This window comes from Xenopus laevis, chromosome 4S (genome assembly GCF_017654675.1).
Source record: "Xenopus laevis strain J_2021 chromosome 4S, Xenopus_laevis_v10.1, whole genome shotgun sequence".
Lineage (NCBI taxonomy): Eukaryota > Metazoa > Chordata > Amphibia > Anura > Pipidae > Xenopus > Xenopus laevis.
This window is the reverse complement of record NC_054378.1, coordinates 107,792,098-107,812,054: the sequence shown is the minus strand read 5'-3', so window position 1 is coordinate 107,812,054 and position 19,957 is coordinate 107,792,098. Positions and strand designations below refer to the sequence as shown.

Sequence of the window (19,957 nt, the reverse complement as noted above, 5' to 3'; positions counted from 1 at the left end):
GGCTGTGGTTTAGCAAGGGAGAGAGGGCTAAAATGGCCAGTCAGGAGGATCCAGTGCAGAGGGAGATTCACCAGGATTGGGCCAACCGGGAGTACATTGAGGTGATCACCAGCAGCATCAAGAAAATCGCCGACTTCTTGAACTCATTTGGTGAGAGTGGGGGCGGCGCTGTCGAATCCTGCAGGTTGTCCTGCATAGGGCGTAGGGCCGGGAGGGTTGGGCACTATTTACAGGATGTCAGACTCCCCATTACAACAACTCCCAGCAGCCTCGGGATTGCTGCACCTTCTAGATTCCCACAGCTGTATGGCCCATAGTGTGATAGGCTTTACCTTATCCCAGTCTGATCATAGTGCCAACTGGTTATGAAACCTGTGCAACCATAACTATCTACTGAATGACATGCGTTGTCATGGCAACATATACAATATATACACTATACTGGAATGTGTATATATGTAATTAGAGGCCCTATATATAGTATAAAATACACAAAAGCCATGAATATCCTTATAATTGGTTTTTATTCTTATAAACAACGCTTAGTGATGTCATCTGTTCTTATCGCTGCTCTGTGATGTCATTTCTGTCACATGACTCACTAAAAATAACAAGTAATGTTACTAGGGTTGCCGCCTTTGCCAGCGGCTAATCCCAAACAAGGGGGGTGGGACAGACATTGGGGTGGGCATGATGACATCAGAGTAAGGCACAATGATGTCATTGGAGTTAATTGACGCAAGGGTGTGGTTAGTGCATCACAGAGATGCAAATGGCGACTATTCTCCCCGAATCTCCACGTGGGTCTCTGCCCTTAAGGGTAGGACTTCACGACTCGAGAGGAGCCGACACGTCGCAATGCGACAAAACGCATGCGACGTGTCGGATGTTCTAAAGAAAACGGAAGTGAAGGAGAAATCGCGGGTAAGAACTACAATTATCCGACTGACGGATGAAAACGAAGCGCTGCGTTTTCATCCGACAGTCGGATAAATGTAGTTCTTACCTGCGATTTCTCCTTCACGTTTTCTTTAGAACAAATGCGATGTGTCGGCTCCTCTCGAGTCGTGCAGTCCCACCCCGACTGTTCTAAATTGACACATTTAGTTCACAAATTTATCATTGTCTCCGCTGAGCAGAATCTCTGCGTTTCATTAAAGGGAACTGTTAGAATTGATACAATAGTTGCTAATATTCCACAGATACTGCTGAGAAACGTATCGACTAATTGTATCAACTTGTAACCGTTTAGATGCTCCTGGATCACTGAGCTCCCAGACTGAACATTAAACTTTAATTTTGGGAGAACGGAAAAAAAATAAAAGATGGACTTTGTTTTTGGTGAACAATCTGAAAACAACTGAACTGAAAAAGGTGTTTGGAAGGTGAACAACCCCTTTGTGCACCTCTTCTCAGTAACTAAAAGTGGTACTGTAGATCGAGAGATGAATACTGATCATAGGAACCCATAAATGATTTTGTGCTGTTGGCCAAAACTACTACTAGTGAAACCGAAGGGTATATATTGCATAACATGCTGAGCAGAGTACTCGCACTACTTAAGGAGTGTGTAGTGATAAACAATGGGGGACTAGGAGTTGTGATGCACTGGGTGCCTCATTTGTTAAGTAGCTTTGACCCCAAATAATCACACCTATGGCACCCCAACCTCTCACTCCCTGATTTAATACAATTGTTAACCTTGGCTGATTCTTCCCTTCATGCATTTAAAGGAATACTGTCATGGTAAAAAATGTTTTTTAGTTAATAGTGCTACTCCAGCAGACTTCTGCACTGAAATTGATTTCTCAAAAGAGCAAACAGATTTTATATTTAATTTTGAAATCGGACATGAGGCTCGAGATATTGTCAGTTTCCCAGCTGCCCTCAAGTCATGTGTCTTCTGCTCTGATAAACTTTAGTAACTCTTTACTGCTGTACTGCAAGATATCACCCCCCCCCCATCCCTTTCCCCCCCAGCAGCCTATCAACAGAACAATGGGAAGGTAACCAGATATCCACTTCCTAACACAAGATAACAGCTGCCTGGTAGATCTAAGAACAGCACTCAATAGTAAAAGCCAAGTCCCACTGAGACACATTCAGTTACATTGAGTAGTAGAAACAACAGCCTGCCAGAAAGCAGTTCCATCCTAAAGTGCAGGCTCTTTCTGAAATCACATGACCAGGCAAAATGACCTGAGATGCACCTACACACCAATTTCACAACTAAAACAGTTAATGGAATTTTATATTGTAGAGTGAATTATTTTCAGTGTAAACAGTGTAATTTAGAAATAAAAACGACACCATAAAAAATCATGACAGAATGACTTTAAAGATAATGCTGGCGTGTTCTGCACCGTACCATAACAGGTATATAATTGTGGTTAATATACACTCTGCTTTCTTCAAGATATGTCTTGTCGCTCACGACTGGCAACACTAAATGAAAAGCTGACCACATTAGAGAGAAGAATTGAGTATATAGAAGCACGGGTATGTAATGTTATGTGTTTTGACTTATTTTGGTGGGTGGGGGAGGTTCTTCATATCAATATTTAATAAAGGAATAGTTCACCTTTAAATTAGCTTTTAGTATGATGTAGACCATGATATTCTAAGACCGTTTGCAACTCAGGTCTACAGTTTTTAAGTTTCTTCACTTATTGACCTTTCTGTTTAGCAGCTCTCCAGTTTATTTCAGCAGCTATTTGGTTGCAAGGATATTATTTGAATTATAGGCTGGGATGAAGATCGGAAGATAAGTAATAAAAAATAACTATAACAATAAAATTGTAGCCCCAAAGAGCAAATAACAGGAAGGCAAATAACTCAAAGAAGAAATAGTGAAGACCAGTTGCAAAGTTGCTAGCAATAGGACATTCTATAACATACTAAAATTTAACTTAAAGGTAAGCCATCCCTTTAATGGCACACATGGGGCATGTTCATATCTTTCTTGCAGCCATAACATAGCACTATAGAACTTTCAGGGATTACCTGTGACCTGCGTTTTACCTGTAAATTCTGATTCATATCAGTGAAATGTCCCTATCAGCAAATTGTGGTTGTTTTAATCTCTACTACAAGTCGCATTGATTGAAACATCTTACGAGACATCATCCTGAAAGGAAAATATTGGTTAATTTTGAGTGGTATTACAGGTATGGGATCCATTATCCGGAAACCCGTTATCCAGAAAGCTCCGAAATACAGAAATACCGTCTCCCATAGACTCCGTTTTATCCAAATAATCCAAATTTTTAAAAATGATTTCCCTTTTCTCAGCCAGTGTGCCTTATAGAGCAAAATAAAGAAAACATATATTTATCTCTTAATATTTCAATTTAACATATCCAGATGGAAAATAAGGCCCTTTATTAAATTGCAAAAGTGCTCTGGACAGCCCTAATTACAGGTATCCAGAAACCCATTATCCAGAAGGTTCCGAATTACGGAAAGGCCATCTCCAGTAGACTCCATTATAATCAAATAATCCAAATTTTTAAACATGAATTCCTTTTACTCTTAAATAAGAAAACAGTACCTTGTACTTGTTCTGAACTAATTTATAATTAATCCTTATGGGAAGCAAAAACCAGCCTATTGGGTTTATTTAATGTTTATATGATTTTCTAGTAGACTTAAGGTATGAAGATCCAAATTACGGAAAGACGTTGTCCGGAAAACCCAGGTCCCGAGGATTCTGGATAATAAGTCCCATACCTCTATCACTGAACGGGATCCAGTCTATTTTTTTTTCTTTTATTTTTTTTTTAAACAGAATGGCCACCATGTATTTAATCACTCAGACCTCCATTTATTTTCTAAAAGATGATAAATCATGAGTTTCTGAATGCAGTTAAATAGTCGATCAATCATGTAGTTGCCCTTAGGATCTCACATTGTTCTTCCTTTCTCTCCCCCTTCCCTAATGCTTCACCTCTGGGATTGCACCTATTTCAGAATAATTCCTGTGCTGAGTAAAACTAAATGTTCATTGTTTCACCTGGGAAACCATCAGAGCTCCGCTTTAGTCTATCAAGTAATGTTTGAGAATCAAAAACAGGACACTAGGACGTGCCGTGGGCAGTTTGGTGGGACATACATTTACCCTTGGTATTAGACCAGCAACAGGCAAGCTGTACTGTGTTGGAAACCTCCTGGCACAGTTTAACTGGACATTGAACAACTAAATGTTTTATCTTAAATTTGATTTAATTATACAAGTAAGGTATATGAGTATTTTCTATATACCCTAAAACAGGGCATGAAACAAGAGTTTCCCTTACAGAATGGTGAGGCCTTAAAGGAGACTTAAAGCTTAAAGAAGTAGCTAAAAATATTGTACATTATGTTTTCTGTACCAGCCTAAGGAAACCACAGCCCTTTAGCAGTAAAGATCTGTGTCTCCAAAGATGCCCCAGTAGCTCCCCATCTTCTTTTCTGCTGATTCACTGCACATGCTCTGTGCTGCTGTCACTTACTGAGCTTAGGGACCCACTCACAATATACAGTACACATAAAATAGAAATGTCACAATATAAGGCTGATTAGTAATTAATACAGATAATTTCTACATGGCAGCAAAGAAACTAGTGCAATTAACATCAGAATGTAATCTGCCCTGTAGCATCATCTTATATTACAGACCAACCTCATTTTCTGCTTAATAATTTGTGACAACCCCTAAGCTTAGCTTCTCAACAGCTGCTCAGAGCCCACTGAGCATGTGAGTGTCACAGACACTTTCCAAGATGGTGACCCCCTGTGACAAGTTTGAAGTCCTGGATCATTGCTGCTATTGACAAGCTGAAACTTTAGGCTGGTGCAATAAGTTCAGTATATAAAATGTGACATTTTTAGCCATAATCATTTTTAGGGTTTAGTTCTCCTTTAAGCGTTACATGGTGGGAGAAATAAGAAAGCCAAGGAAAGGAAGGCCAGACAAAGCCACAACAATTAGGGGCATATTTATCAAAGTTCGAAGTTAAAAAAACTTCGAACTTCGAATTCAAAAAGACCAACTGAATAGAGGTTGAAGGTTTTTGGGGGTCGAAGTGGTCCGTATTTGGCCTACTTCGAAACGTACGATCAAAGGAATAGCGCCTTCGATTCAAAGTTTTTCCCCCAAAAAACCTCGATCTCTCAAACCCAATTGCCTCCATATAGGTTCTAGGAGGTCCCCCATAGGCTAAAACAGCACTTCGGCAGCTTTTAGGTGGCGAATGGGTGAAGTCGAAGTTTTAAAGAGACAGTACATGATAAATTTCGAAGTTGGATTATTCCCTAGTCGAAGTACACAAAAAATAGCTCGAAATTCGAAGTTTTTAACACTCGAAAATTCACCTCAACCTTTGATAAATCTGCCCCTTAGAGATATGCACTTTGTGTTGTTGGGTCTCTTGTCTTCTCTTAAAGGAGAAGAGCAATTTAAATTCTAAATTAACAGGAGGAAACAGGCACAAACCTGTAGCCAGTCTGCTAACCAGGTTCTAAATGTAACTATAAAACATACATTGGAAATAACAAAGTGTTATGCCAGATAAAACACCTTCCCCATCTAAACTCCTGTTAGTGTGCTATTTGCTTGGCATGCTAATGGGTCCTTCTGTCCTGTTCATACCTTGAGTTGTCCGTGTTTCCCCCGTGGTTGTGTGGGGCTTGGTCCTTATTAAATCGGGATCTAGTCTGGACACCAGGCTGTCATGTGCATGTGCAGAGACTGGAGCCTTCAGCCGTGGTGTTGTTACATGCTTAACATGGGTGTCCGTTTGCATAAACTTGCGTGTTTTTACTGCTGTGTTTTGCTTGTGTTTGCCTTCCCTAACTTTTATACTCCTCCGCGGATGTTTTCAGAAGCCATCTTTTTGTTTAGAGTAATAAAGACTATCACAGGCAACTAATGATGTGCAGGCCGACTTCGCTCCGCCATTTGTGGGTCCTTACACTGCCGCCCTCTGACTTCTGGCTTCCGGGTTTTATAGATGCGCGCCTGCTCCCTTTTGTGACGTCATCGGTGTCGCAGGTCTATAAAAGGAAGGGGAAAGTCTGGCGCGGATTGAGGGATGTTTGGTCGTGGAAAACTTGACCTGCACATCACTAGAGGCAACATATACTATAAGCTGTGTGCAACACCAAGGGGAAGATTTATTAAGGGTCAAATTGAAAATTTACCACCTAAAACCTGCCGAATTACTGTTTAAGTCAATGGGAGAGGTCCAGGGATCAATTTGGAGATGTTTGCAGCCTTCCTGACAATTGAGTTTGAGCGAATGCGATTCGAGTTTTAAATTCTTTCGATTTTAAATATTCAATTTTAATAACAGATTTCGGCCAGTCGAATTTCGAACTCATTTGAATTCAAGAGAGCTTAAAAAAAAAAAAACTCACATGAATTAGAAATTCGACCCTTGTTTGAGCAAATTCGATTCAAGTTTTCGGGCCATTTACATTTGTTCGAGTTTTAATAGATTTTGGCCAGTCGAATTTCGAATTCATTTGAATTCAAGGGAGTTTTGAATTTGAAATTAGACCCTTGTTTGAGCAAATTCAAGTTGAGTTTTCATCCGTTTAAATTCTTTCGATATTAAATATTCAATTTTAATAATATATTTCAGCCAGTAGAATTTCAAATTGATTCAAATTTAAAGGAGTTTAAAAAAAACTCACTCATTTGATAAAAATGCTTGTAAGTGACAGATATGTCAGATTCGAGCTCACCACACAAAATTTCACCCACTCTTCATTCCTATGGGATTTTTAGGAGTGTATTTATCAAATGGGGAAGGATTTTGCATACACTAGAGCCCAGGAGAATTCCTAGAGGAAAGCCTTATTCCAGAAAAGTGCACCTGACATTCGAGTATTTTTCTGAGAAAAAACTTAAATCGAGTTTGATCCAACTGAATTCGATTTGTGGTTTTTTTGTTTTTTTTTTAAAAATTTGATTTCAATTAATTTTGGGCAGTTCAATTTAGAATTCATTCGAATTTAAAGTGGACCTGTTACCCAGACACAAAAAGCTGTAAATAAAAGTAATTTTCAAATTAAACATGAAATCTAAATTTTTTTTTTTTTTTTTTTTAAAGCATTCATAGCTGTTGTAAGCTCATTTAAAACTCTCTGCTGTCAATCAAATATTGTCTGCCCCACCTCTATGCCTTAGGCCAGGGATCCCCGACCTTTAGAATCCATGAGCAAGTAAAATGAGTTGGGGAGCAACACTAGCATGAAAAATGTTCCTGGATGCCAAATAAGTGCTGTCATTGGCCATTTAGTAGCCCCTATTCGAAATATCAACCTACATTGAGGGTCTGTTTGGCAGTACACCTGGTTTTTATACAACCAAAACTTGCCTCCAAGCCTGGAATTCAAAAATAAGCACCTGCTTTGAGGCCACTGGGAGCAACATCCAAGGGGTTGAAGAGCAACATGTTGCTCACGAGCTACTGGTTGGGGATCACTGACTTAGACAATTACTTTCACTTTCCATTCAGCGCTTTCTAGATGTCACTGCTCTCCCCACATTCCCCCGTTCTCGTCACCATTTAATTGTGTAGCCAGGACATGGGGATGGACATCAGGTCCCCTATTCTGGTGCACAAACAAGATTCTGAGATGATACAAGGCTTGTCTTAATAACAGTGTCCTCAAAATGGCTCCTGCCTGCTTGTTATATTTATGAGTTCCCAGACTGAAGGAAACAAGATTCAAATAATTTTTACAGTGTAATTAAAGTTTGTTTTGCTTGACTTACATGATAAAATAGGATTTGGAACAATTTTTTTGGTTGACGGGTCCCCTTTAAGGGAGTTTAAAATTAAAAAAACTCGCATGAATTCCCTTGATCGATGTGCCTGTAAGTGGCAGATATATCAAAATGTCCATTTAGAGCTCACCACACAACTCACACACTCCTCATTCCTATGGGATTTTTAGGAGTGTATTTAACCTATAAACCCAGTCTCAGATGTTTAGAAACTTCAACTGCCAATGTGCATTTATGTTGAGTGGTTTAGCACTACACTTGTCAAACTCCTTATGTGATTTTTTTTTACTCTAATAAATTCGAATATACTCACAATTTGCTTGGGAGGTTAAGAAAAAATGCGTCTAATATTCGATCGAATAGTTCTGACCCGAAAATTCGAATCGTATTCAATTGGTACGAATCCGGGAAAAAAACTTGAATGTCAGGAAGGCTATTAATATCTCCAAATGGCTTAACGGACCTCTGCCATTGACTTGTACATGAAGTCTACGGGTTTCCATGGTCGACGTGTGATCGATCTCAGATTCAAATTTACATTTGAACAGGGGAATTAAAATTCAAATGTGTGAATTGACACCAACAAAATTCGAATGTACTATTCCACCCTTAATAAATGTGCCCCTTAATTTCTAATTTATATCAAGTGGGAAGGCCCCACACCCAACCAAGCCAATTGCCATGCTGTACAGATCACAGAAGGATCTAATTTCTGGTTGGCTGATGATTCCTTTCGTGAGCTGTTGAGGGGAGGTCAGTGACAGAAAAGATGTTTTTCCCCAATGACAGATAATTTCAGATTTGGTGAACAGATTTACAGAAAAGCTATGGGCAGCCAGTATGTAAACTCAAGGGAACTGGCTGTAGAGGAAGCTGACCCCTGTAGAGGAAGCTGCCCGCTGAAGAGAAAGCTGCCCGCTGTAGAGAAAGCTGCCCGCTGTAGAGAAAGCTGCCCGCTGTAGAGAAAGCTGCCCGCTGTAGAGGAAGCTGACCCTGTAGAGGAAGCTGCCCCCCTGTAGAGGAAGCTGCCCCCTGTAGAGGAAGCTGCCCGCTGTAGAGGAAGCTGCCCGCTGTAGAGGAAGCTGCCCGCTGTAGAGGAAGCTGCCCGCTGTAGAGGAAGCTGCCCGCTGTAGAGGAAGCTGCCCCTGTAGAGGAAGCTGCCCCTGTAGAGCAGGGGTCCCCAACCTTTTTTACCCGTGAGCTACATTCAAATGTAAAAAAAATGTGGGGAGCAACACAGGAATGAGAAAGTCCCAGGGGATGCCAAATAAGGGCTGTGATTGGCTATTTGAAAGCCCCTATGTTGACCTGCAGCCTACGGGAGACTCTGTTTGGCAGTACACCTGTTTTTTATGCAATCAAAACTGGACTCCAAGCCAGAAATTTAAAAATAATCACCTGCTTTGAGGCCACTGGGAGTAACATCTGAAAGCAACATGTTACTCACAAGCCACTGTTTGGGGATCACTGCTGTAGAGGAAGCTGACCCTGTGACTGCAGGGACCCAGGAGGTATAGGGAGGTCTGTAGGACACTGCACTGATAAGCAGTTTCAATATGTTTATAAAAACGTCTTCTTCCCCATGTTTAGGGGTCGGGTACACCAGCACTGCCTCATCCGTGAGCTAAAAATAGATGATAGTATCAGCTATCTCCTCTTCATTCTTTTTTTTTTTCTTGGTATGCTGAACATATACTGACCCCATCAATGTGTGAATTGTTGTTTGTAAATTGTTTTAATGTGTGCAGTTATTACTTTGCATATCCTAGTTTATATGATATGCAGCATTTACGTGGACTTTTACTTACCCATTTTTTTTAACCCTTTAGGTGACCAAAGGTGAAACGCTGACATAGAAAAATCCACCATTCTACAAGTGTTCCAAGCTTGCTTTTATAAATACACTCTATGGACCTCTCCCCAGCCTGAAACGGTCATCGACTCTCCCTGTCGTCACTTTGCTGCCTTGGCAGATACAAACGAGTTTTCCCAAACCTTCACGGTTTTACTTGTTCATTCCTCAGTTTCCTTATTTTGTGGCATTCGGCCTGAATCTATATAGAAACTGCTGTACAGCTTGTGTTCTTGCTCTGTACAAACCTACTAGCAGCTCACTAACTAAATGTGTTGTGTAATATGTGCAAAGATGGACTGTATCGTGTGCCAATTGTGTAGCGTGCTTGTTTCATTTCCTTATTCTTTGTACCGGTGCTTCATTATGTTTTATTTCTCTTACAAATAAAATGCTGAACTTTTATTCTGGTGTATGTCTGATATGTGGGAAATCATAGCTGAGAGGAAAGCTACTGAAATATCTATTGCTGATCATGAACCAGAAATGGCAAGATAGGGTGGGGTTTAAAGCGGACCTGGTCAACTATACATAAACTGTATAATGAAAGTCCTTTGCAAATTAGACATGGAATCCAAATTTTTTTTTTATTAAAACATCCATACTTGTAATAAAGGTGTTTAAATATCAGAGCTGTCAATCAAATATTACCTGCCCTATCTCGATGCCTGAGGCACAGAGGTGGGCCAGTCGATTACTTTCCATTTAGCAATTCATAAATGTCACTGCACTCTTCACATTCCCCCCTTCCCTCCTCAGGTTTTATAGTTGTGTAGGGCACTGCACATGGGCCTTAGGTCCCCAATACTGGTGTATACACAAGATTTTGGGGTGATACACAATTTCTCTTAAGTGTCCAAAAAATGGCTCCTGTTGCTGTGATTGTATTAGAGTCCTGCAGCGGGTCAGGTACCCGTGGGTTACCCGCAAAAACCTGCGGGTTGCGGGTAGAAGTTCCGGGTGCGGGTCTTCTCGGTGGCAATATTTACTGATCTTTTTTTCTAATCACGTCTACTTCCAATGATGTCACTTCCGGTTTACAATGACAGCACTTCCTGATTCTTGATGGTCCGGGTTGCAGATAAGGTACTTGCGGGTCCAACCGGGTAAGAATGTGGGTCAGGGTTGTAGAATGCGGGTACAGGTCGGGTACGGGTTCCAAAAAATGGACTCTAAATTGTATACACACGGGCAGTTTTTCCTGCATTGCGCTTTCTTCCGTTCAGCGCAGGAGTAGGCGCACTCAATTATTAAGAAGGGGCTGTACTCAAACGCATGTTTGCGCCAAACGCAGGTGAAATGTAACATGCTGCATTTGCCGCTTACATGCGTCTGCCTAAGTACAGTCCCATATAGACAATAATTGACTCCTGCACTCCCCTGCAACTGAACGGAAGAGAGCGCAACGCAGGGGAGTGCAGGAAAGACCGCCCTAAATTCAAGACTGAAGGAAACAAAATTTAAATAAGAGTGTAAGTAAAGTTTATTTTGCTTAACTAACATGATAGAAAAGAATTTGGAATTATTTCTTAAAGGGGTTGTTTACCTTTAAATTGACTTAGTATGATATAGAGTGATATTCTGAGACAATTTGCAATTGGTTTTCATATTTTTATTATTTGTGGTTTTTGAGTTATTTAGCTTTTTATTCATCAGATCTCCAGTCTCCATTTTCAACAATCTAGTTGCTAGTAGGGATGCACCGAATCCACTATTTTGGAATCGGCCGAACCCCCGAATCCTTTGCGAGAGATTAGACTGAATACCGAACCCGCATATGCAAATTAGGATTTGGCTGAATTCGAATCCTGCTGAAAAGGCAAAATCCTGGCCGAATCCCGAACCGAATCCTGGATTCGGTGCATCCCTAGTTGCTAGGGTTGAAATAACCCTAGCAACCATGCACTAATTTGAATAACAGACTGGACTATGAATAGGAGAGGCCTGGATAGAAAGAAAAGTAATAAAAAGTAGCAATAACAATAAATATGTAGCTTTAAAGAGCATTTGTTTTTTTTAGATGGGGACAGTGACCCCGGTTTGAAAGCTGAAAAGAGTCAGAAAAAGAAGGTAAATAATTCAAAAACGATAAAAAAATAAATAAATAACGAAGACCAACTGAAAAGTTGCTTAGAATTGGCCATTCTACAACATACTAAAAGTTAACTTTAAGGTGAACCACCCCTTTAAGAGAGATTCACTTTAACCAGATGTCCAGATGTTTAAAACTGATGCTCTTAAAAGATCAGTTTACTCCATCCTCTTGCTTAGCAGTTTCATTGGGAAGTCTGGATTTATTTGGCTTTCCCAGCATGTCCTTTACATGCCCTCCACCCCATTAAGCAGATAAAATGGTGCTGTAGTATCGTTTCTAATAGTATTTGCACAACAGGAATGAAAAGGATCAACTAATGTGAGATTAATATTGAACAACAGGATTTCTGCATTTGCAGCAATGATTTAATGATGGTTAAAAAAATAGAATAAAATGAGGTACTTATTGAAACATTATTTACATAGTGATTCGAATATCTCCAAAGTGCGTTTAATTTCCCGGATTTGTTTAGCGAGTGCGTGGATGGGCTGCATGGATCTGTCCAGTTCTTCACATCGAGCCATCAGCGTATACATACCCTAGAGACAGAAACACAGACAATGAATATCCGTTTGTACAAACATACAGTGTCGGACTGGGGGGTCTGATGTCCACTGGAACCCACCAACTCAACAATGAGGCTGTTGTGAACCTCTGCACATTGCCCCACCATATACCTACGAAAACTTGCCCTGTAAACCGACCCCCCCATTCTGAGCAGGTGGTAGGGCCCAGTGGGTTTTCTCCTGGTGTCCTGAGCCTGGATAGATACTTTATACAGTATTCACCATATGCAGTAATTCAGGGCTTGATATAAATATGCTCAACATGCAGCCAATGAAAGGTTGAATGTTGCTGTTCCTGCAATATATTGTTTGTTAGCTTCCAAATTAAAGGGATACTGTCATGGGGAAAAAAGCTTTTTCAAAATGAATCAGTTAATAGTGCTGCTCCATTTCTCAAAAGAGCAAACAGATTTTTTTTATATTCAATTTTGAAATCTGACATGGGGCTAGACATTTTGTCAATTTCCCAGCTGCCCCAAGTCATGTGACTTGTGCTCTGATAAACTTCAAATCACTCTTTACTGCAAGTTGGTAAGGTAACCAGATAGCAGCTCCCTAACACAAGATAACAACTGCCTGGTAGATCTAAGAACAACACTCAATAGTAAAAACCCATGTCCCACTGAGACACATTCAGTTACATTGAGAAGGAAAAACAGCAGCCTGCCAGAAAGCATTTCTCTCCTAAAGTGCAGGCACAAGTCACATGACCAGGGCAGCTGGGAAATTGACAAAATGTCTAGCCCCATGTGAGATTTCAAAATTGAATATAAAAAAATCTGTTTGCTCTTTTGAGAAATGGATTTCAGTGCAGAATTCTGCTGGAGTAGCACTATTAACTGATTCATTTTGAAAAAAACATGTTTTCCTATGACAGGATCCCTTTAACCATGATAGATGAAAAAAAAGCTGATGAAGGCCGGCATTTCCGCATGCACCTCTGTTCAATCCCTTTCCCACCCAGCACCCTCATCTGTACCAGTTTATGATAAAGTTCTGGAGATATTATATACTGTACATAGAAACAGACATTTTAAAGAGGAGATGACTGTATTTTGCCGTGTACAAGGTAATTTAACAAAGACAATTTCCAGCTTGTCTTCATTTTTTAAATTATAGAATTTCAGCGGCTATCTGGTTGCTAGGGTCTAGAATACTCTAGAAACCAGGAAGATGAATAGGAGAGGACCTAAACAAAATCATTAGCAATAAAAACTAACAACAATACAGTTGTAGTATTACAGAGCAACAGGTTTTTTTGGCTGTGGGGGTCATTGACCCCTGTTTGAAAGCAGACCAGGAGCCCTAGGCAACCCAGCCAGCTCAGGGCCAGACCAGGGGTAGGCAGAAGGGGTAAGTGCCTGACGCTAGAGTCCTGCAGAGCATCGGGTACCCGCTGGTTACACACAAAAACCTGCGGGTACCATGCAGGATGCAGGTAGAAGTTTCGAGAGCGGGTATAGACAAGGGTCAGGTTGTGGATCTTCTCATTAGCGAGTTTTGCTCCTTTTTTTCTGACCACGGCTACTTCTAATGATGTCACTTCCGGTTTACAATGACAGCTCTTCCAGTTTTACTCCTTTTTTCTGATCACGCCTACGTCTAATTATGTAAATTCCGGTTTACTATGACAGCACTTATTGCTTCTAGATGGTCATCGGGTCACGGATTGGGTTGTGGATAAGGTACTTGCGGGTTGGGTAAGTTCGCGGGTTTTGGGTTTGGGTTTAACAAATTGGTTCCGCGCAGAACTCTACCTGACGCCCCCCTACCACAGAGCCCTAGGCACACGACTCTTCTGCCTACCCCTAGTTCCGGCCCTGCTGAAAAGAGGCTGAAGAAAAATGCAAATAGTATCAAAAAAAATAATAAATACCCACTAAATAATAAATACCCACTATATTCTTAACGGTTTTGACATAATGTATGTTTTGTCTGTTTATTCAAATTAATACAAATGATACCTTTAAAAAAAAGAATAGGACAGTTTGTAACCTAATAACGTTAAAAATAAAGTGTATGAAGTCTGAGAAGGATTTAAGTTTGGTTAGTTACCTTGATGCTCATATCAACGGATTCTCCGAGGCTGTCCACTGAATCTCTATAGGTCTGAATGTATCCAACACTTAGGGCTGTCATCTGTTAATGCAACACAAGATTTGGGTTAACTACTTATACAGAGGGGAATACACAAATCGCATATCAACCGATCATAGCTTTCTTACATTACATAGCAAGCTCTCTGTCTCCCATAGACTCTGTTTTATACAAATAATCCAAATTTTTACAAATGATTTCCTTTTTTCTCTGCAATAATAAAACAGTACCTTGTACTTGATCCAAACTAAGATATAATTAATCCTTACTGGAAGCAAAACCAGTCTATTGTGTTTATTTAAAGTTTACATGATTTTCTAGTAGACTTAAGCTGGCCATAGATGTTGAGATTTTTAAAAGATCAGATCCTCATTGTGAGACCACGATCTTCTCAGAACGATCGTATGAATTTACCATCAACTAAAAAGACCAATTTGCCAGGAAAACAAAGGGGAGCTGCCTGCTTGGCCCTGCAAACATAGATAGATTGCACTGGGGCAGACAAAGATTTTTTGACCTGGCCGATCAATTTCCTGACAGATGTCGGCCGAAAAATCGTACGATGTACGATCGTTCGAATCCCACTAACCGCACAATAATTTCGAAGGATTGGTCGGACTTCCCTAAAAACGGTCGTTCGGCAAGAAGAATCGTCACGTCTATGGGGAGCTTTATGGTCTGAAGATCCAAATTACAGAAAGACCCCTTATACAGAAAACCCCAGGTCCAGAGCAATATGGATAACAGGTCCCATACCTGTACTACACACAATTCAGCAGGATATATTTTTTTTATTAGTAGCATGGACCTTTAGAAGGAGCAGAGAATACTGTGTGCATAGAATATTCTAGGACTACTGTACACACAAGCATTTCACACTTAGGACTAGTCACTAGAAGCTTCCAGATTGTATGAGCAAAAATATCACCCCATCCTGTTCTAGTACTGTTATTCTGTATAACTGGCTTACGAAATAATCTGTATTAGAAAGAGGAAGATGGCAGATACCAGTCACACAATGGTATGATTGCTGGAAAACAGACTTCTTCATGCATACACAAAAAGAAATGGTCATAAATAAGGATTCCCCCTTTAAACAACTTATTAATAGAATAAACGACTTACATTCTGGATCGTGCCATTCAGGCTTTTCATCATCTGATCGACTTTGAGAGCCACATCTTGAGTATGGACTTCCAAGTCCTTGAGCACCTCGGGGTCTATCGGGGGAATGTCTGCTTTATGTCTCTGCAACGCGTGACGGCGTACATTCGTACTGGCTAAAATGAAACATCCAATCAATTAAAGGGGAAGTGAATGATAATATGGAATTTTAGAACAGCGTAGGCAGAATCTGCTGCCTTCAGTTTACTGCTGTAAAACACAGTACCTTTCTCTGACGCGTGTTGAGTCTGCACAGGTTTAAAAGAAGCCCCGGTGCCATGTTGCTGATGGTCTCGACTGCTGCTTTTTCCCAGAGTTCCAGCTCCATCCATGTCCCTTGCAGAGAGGCAGGATCTCCCTTAGGAATGGCGGGTCCTTTAAATTCTATGCCCAAAATAGGGCCCAGGCACTGCAACAACAGTAACTTAATATGACCCTGACGCAGTGTAGGTAAATGATTATTTTCATGAGGCAAAAGTCTGCTCTGCTCAACAGCAGAAATAATAATTGTTACCTACAAACTCCTAGGCACTCTCAGCAGGCTGGTGTAGTTCAGTAACAGCTAAAAGACCAACAGCTGGACATTCCTTAACTGCTTTTCTATGCAGCTATAACAGTGTGTGCAGGAACCCCTCCTTTTTAATAAAGTTATTGCATGTTTATCCTGTGGAGCATTTATGGCGCCACCTGAAATCTAGCTAGAGCTCTAGACATAGCAAATATGAGGCATTGACTGATCTTAAACATGACCAAATTGTTCAAATAGCCGACTATGACTTTTTTTTTAGAAAATCCACAATCCCATGATGCACGGTGAGGTCTTCAATCAAAAGAGGGAAGTAACACCAGTTACAGTTTAGTGTAGGACTACTGCTATCTTTATCCCTATGATTCACCTATGAGTACGTGTGGGATCACACGAAACGCGTTAGGGAAAATGTCTGGTTAATAAATCTGTTTTACTTCACTGCTGTCTACTGATCTGTCGAGTGCACCCCATAAGGATATTGTATCGGTTGAGAAAGTCTCCCAAAGCTGCGGGTTCGGTGCGTTGCACCCGCGCCAGAGACCAGGAGCGGTGAGTGACCTGTATACTATGAATGCATATTGAATGTCTTGTATTAAGCGATAGGTTCGGGGCATTTTAACCCGGACCCACCTAGTAAAAGGGTAAACGCTGCAGGAATTAAGCCTGCATAATATTATTATATGCTATACTAAAAGGTTGTAGGATTTGAGCGCAAGTGTGATGTGGATTTTTAGATTCTAAAGAGTGCAAAGTGTGGAAAAACATGGCAGTTGTGTTTTTGTCCCTTGCTCTATAGCAGGGGTCCCCAACGATTTTTACCCGTGAGCCACATTGCAAAATAAAAAGAGTTGGGGAGCAACACAGACATGCAAAAACTTCCTGGGGTGCCAAATAAGGGCTATGTTTGGTGGCCCCCTATGTGGACTGGCAGCCTACAGGAGGCTCTGTTTGGTAGCACACAGTGTTTTTTATACAACCAAAACTTGCCTCCAAGACTGGAATTCAAAAATAAGCACCTGCTTTGAGGCCACTGGGCGCAACATCCAAGGGGTTGGAGAGCATAATGTAGCTGGCGAGCTACAGGTTGAGGATCACTGATCTATAGATTGCAAATTAGCTCTAAAGTCCTTCAGGCATGTGCTAGAAAATTCTTGTCCTGTGGTAAACTGTGAACCAGGGGTTCCATCCCTAATGCCACCCCCAACCTTACTCTTACCTCTTTTGCATTAGAGTGGAGCTGGGGGTGGTGTTAACTCACCCAGAAGGAGCAAGGTAGAGCTGGCTGGTCTAACGGTGCTGGATAAGAATGGGAGTAGCCGCTTGCATCCTGGTGCTGTCTGTGAATCAGAAGAAAAGTCATATATAATCAAGTTGGCACAAAATAAACAAATAATGTAACAAGCGATAAGGCTACTGGCACATTGGCATTTTAACCACGACTTTTGTCTGATGGGAGAACAGAGGCGACCAAAACAGCCATCATCATTGGTGCTTTTTATTCACTACTATCAGGAGCAATGACAGGCTGGCGGGGGCATTCCCATTGCCTCTATACTTTATTTACCAGAAGGCAGAGGAGGACAAATTGACTCATGTGCCAAAGTCTTGAGCAGGTGCAAGAAATGGGGACAGAAAAGAGAAAACAAAACAGACTGGGAGGTGCAAACAAGGGATTAGGAGAAAAAGGTGGAGAGAAGCAGGTGACATATTGTCTCTTTCTCTTCTCCTAGTATTATATCCCCCTTTTATTTAATGCCTAAATGGTTTAAAGCTCATTTTACCTCTTAAAAAAATGTATTTCAATCAGAACTGCAGTGAGACCCTCTCTGATCCGTGTCAGAGGCTGCAATGATGGCTGGGCGTGTCCTTTCATGCTTCCCCAGGAAGTGGTCATAACCTGTGAGTGACATTCAGAACTGAGCAATAGCAGACCAAGTCCCGCCCCTCATCTCATGCTTCCTCATCACACTGTGTTCCTGTCATGGTGCAGCTGCAGCTTCTCCCTGAGCTATTGTATCCCATTATCAGCTCTCAGAGCTTATTCCCAGTCCATTTTCTACTCTGTATATATCTTTCCCATTGCTGTAAGTGTACAGTGTCAGTGTTTAGCACTGGTAAAAATACAGAGGGTGCTGATCTCTTGCTGCAGCCATTTTCAGTGGACAAACTCTTGTACAGCTTACTTACACACAGATGCCTATGTCTCACACTGCAGGGAAAATGTTTAAGGTGTAAAAAGCTGTGTAATAAACAATTTATTTGTGTATTTTGTATAATTGCACCTAATCAATGCGGCATTGGTAGCCGTTATATTACCATTTTTTGACCCCACATAATCCATTAAAATCAAAACAATTGAGGCAAATATGCTCTGGCAAACAAATGTATTTTTACATAGATTTTATTTACATGTCTGCTGTCTTTTTACACCGGATTTGTAAACAGAGGTACGTGGTTGCCTAAAGTCAGTACACAAATATGGCGTTTTTTACACCGTGATGTTTCGTGCAGTTTCAATACCAGTGTCTGGTGTATTGAACTATTTTTTTTTTTTTTTTTTGCACAGCATGATAAATATTCCTTGCTCCGTAAACTTACAGAAAACAGGCCCGGATTTGTGGTAAGGCCATAACGTCCCAGGCCTAGGTCAGCACAACCTTATGGGGTGGCATGCTGCCCAGTTGCGTTTGTTTTTGTTTCTTTAAAGGAGAAGGAAAGTTGTTTCCCACTTGGGGTGCCAAATTGTAGACACCCCCAAGTGAATGTATTTACTTATTTTAAACCCCGGGCCGCTGCTCCTATCAGCGTAAAACTGCACCAGAGCATTAGAGTGTGCAAATTAGAGCGAAGAGCCGACAATTTCTTTCTACAGCGCATGTGTCTGACTCAGGAAATTTGAAGAAAGAAGAAGCCGGAAGAGGATCACTCCGTGGTGCTCGCTGGAATAACCCCGAGCCGGTGCAGTTTTCTGTTGATAGGAGCACCGTCCTGGGGTGTGTGGTAAGTAAATACATTCACTTGGAGATGCCTAATATTTGGCACCCCAAGTGGGCTATGACTTTCTCCTTTAAATTTCCTGAATGCCAATTCTGTGGTGCTCAGTTACGCGAATGAAGGGGTTGTCTAGTGAGAGGAGTGCAAGTAAGTCGCAACCGCGCATGCATACGGGGGCAATGGGTAGTGCAAGGAGGCTGGCCTAGGGGAGTGGGCATTGTAGGTCCAGTGCTGACAGAAAATGGCAGATAATGTGCTGCCTCTCCTGGATATAATCCCATCTCCACAGCCACCTGCAGACAGTACTAGGTACATCTCCAGCTGTCAGTTATTTGCACCCTAAACTCTACTCACCTGCTCCATTGAAATGCATGGAATCATCACCCAAGTCCACTGCACCAATATCATCAGTAGCAGTGGAGCAGGGTCCGTGGCTGGAGGCAGTTGTTCAGAGACAGCTGGAGGGCAAACTACTTACAATAGCATGGGTGGGCTACCAGCTGTTTTGTCTATGGGGCCCATTTACTTAGCTCGAGTGAAGGAAAAGAGGAAAAATAGTTTGAATTTCGAATGGTCGACTATGGCTACTTTGACCATCGAATGGGCTACTTCGACCTTCGACTACGACCTTCGAATCGAACGATTTGAACTAAAAATCGTTCGACTATTCGATAGTCGAAGTACTGTCTCTTTAAAAAATTCTTCGGGCCCCCTAGTTCGCCACCTAAAACCTACAGAGTCCAATGTTAGCCTATGGGGAAGGTCCCATAGGCTTCCTAACAATTTTCTGATCGAAGGAATATCCTTCGATCGATGGATTAAAATCCTTCGAAGGATTAAATCGTTCGATCGAACGATTATTCATTTGATCGTTCGATCATAGGAA

At 41.2% G+C, this 19,957-nt stretch overlaps 2 protein-coding genes across 3 annotated transcripts; one reads left to right on the top strand and one right to left on the bottom strand.

Annotated features, from left to right (window-relative positions):
• The first annotated feature begins 14 nt into the window (after positions 1–14).
• brk1.S (BRICK1, SCAR/WAVE actin-nucleating complex subunit S homeolog) lies at positions 15–10,031 on the top strand. The gene is given in 3 exon segments (NM_001171700.1): positions 15–150; positions 2,417–2,499; positions 9,604–10,031. Coding segments are annotated over 3 exon segments (228 nt in total). The 5' UTR covers positions 15–32; the 3' UTR covers positions 9,631–10,031.
• A 2,037-nt stretch (positions 10,032–12,068) lies between these two features.
• Positions 12,069–17,998, bottom strand: borcs6.S (BLOC-1 related complex subunit 6 S homeolog). Of its 2 annotated transcripts, none has more exons than XM_018261333.2 (6): positions 17,859–17,998; positions 17,294–17,414; positions 15,775–15,957; positions 15,510–15,664; positions 14,343–14,426; positions 12,069–12,260 (listed from the first exon to the last, which is right to left on the bottom strand). In XM_018261333.2, exons 3-6 carry the CDS (start codon positions 15,878–15,880, stop codon positions 12,135–12,137), a joined length of 471 nt encoding a protein of 156 aa, XP_018116822.1. In that variant the 5' UTR covers positions 15,881–15,957; positions 17,294–17,414; positions 17,859–17,998; the 3' UTR covers positions 12,069–12,134. The 2 variants fall into 2 exon arrangements, with proteins under 2 accessions (XP_018116822.1, XP_018116823.1); XM_018261334.2 differs by having other exon boundaries at positions 17,336–17,414.
• Positions 17,999–19,957: the final 1,959 nt, after the last annotated feature.

What these genes read in the sequence shown, in the direction of transcription:
- borcs6.S (XM_018261333.2), bottom strand. Translation starts at nt 15,880, where the DNA reads ATGGATGGAGCTGGAACTCTGGGAAAAAGCAGCAGTCGAGACCATCAG. An exon ending in TCAACACGCGTCAGAGAAAG is followed by an intron (nt 15,665 to 15,774) that starts GTACTGTGTTTT and finishes GTTTCATTTTAG; the next exon opens with CCAGTACGAATGTACGCCGT. An exon ending in TGAATGGCACGATCCAGAAT is followed by an intron (nt 14,427 to 15,509) that starts GTAAGTCGTTTA and finishes TTGCATTAACAG; the next exon opens with ATGACAGCCCTAAGTGTTGG.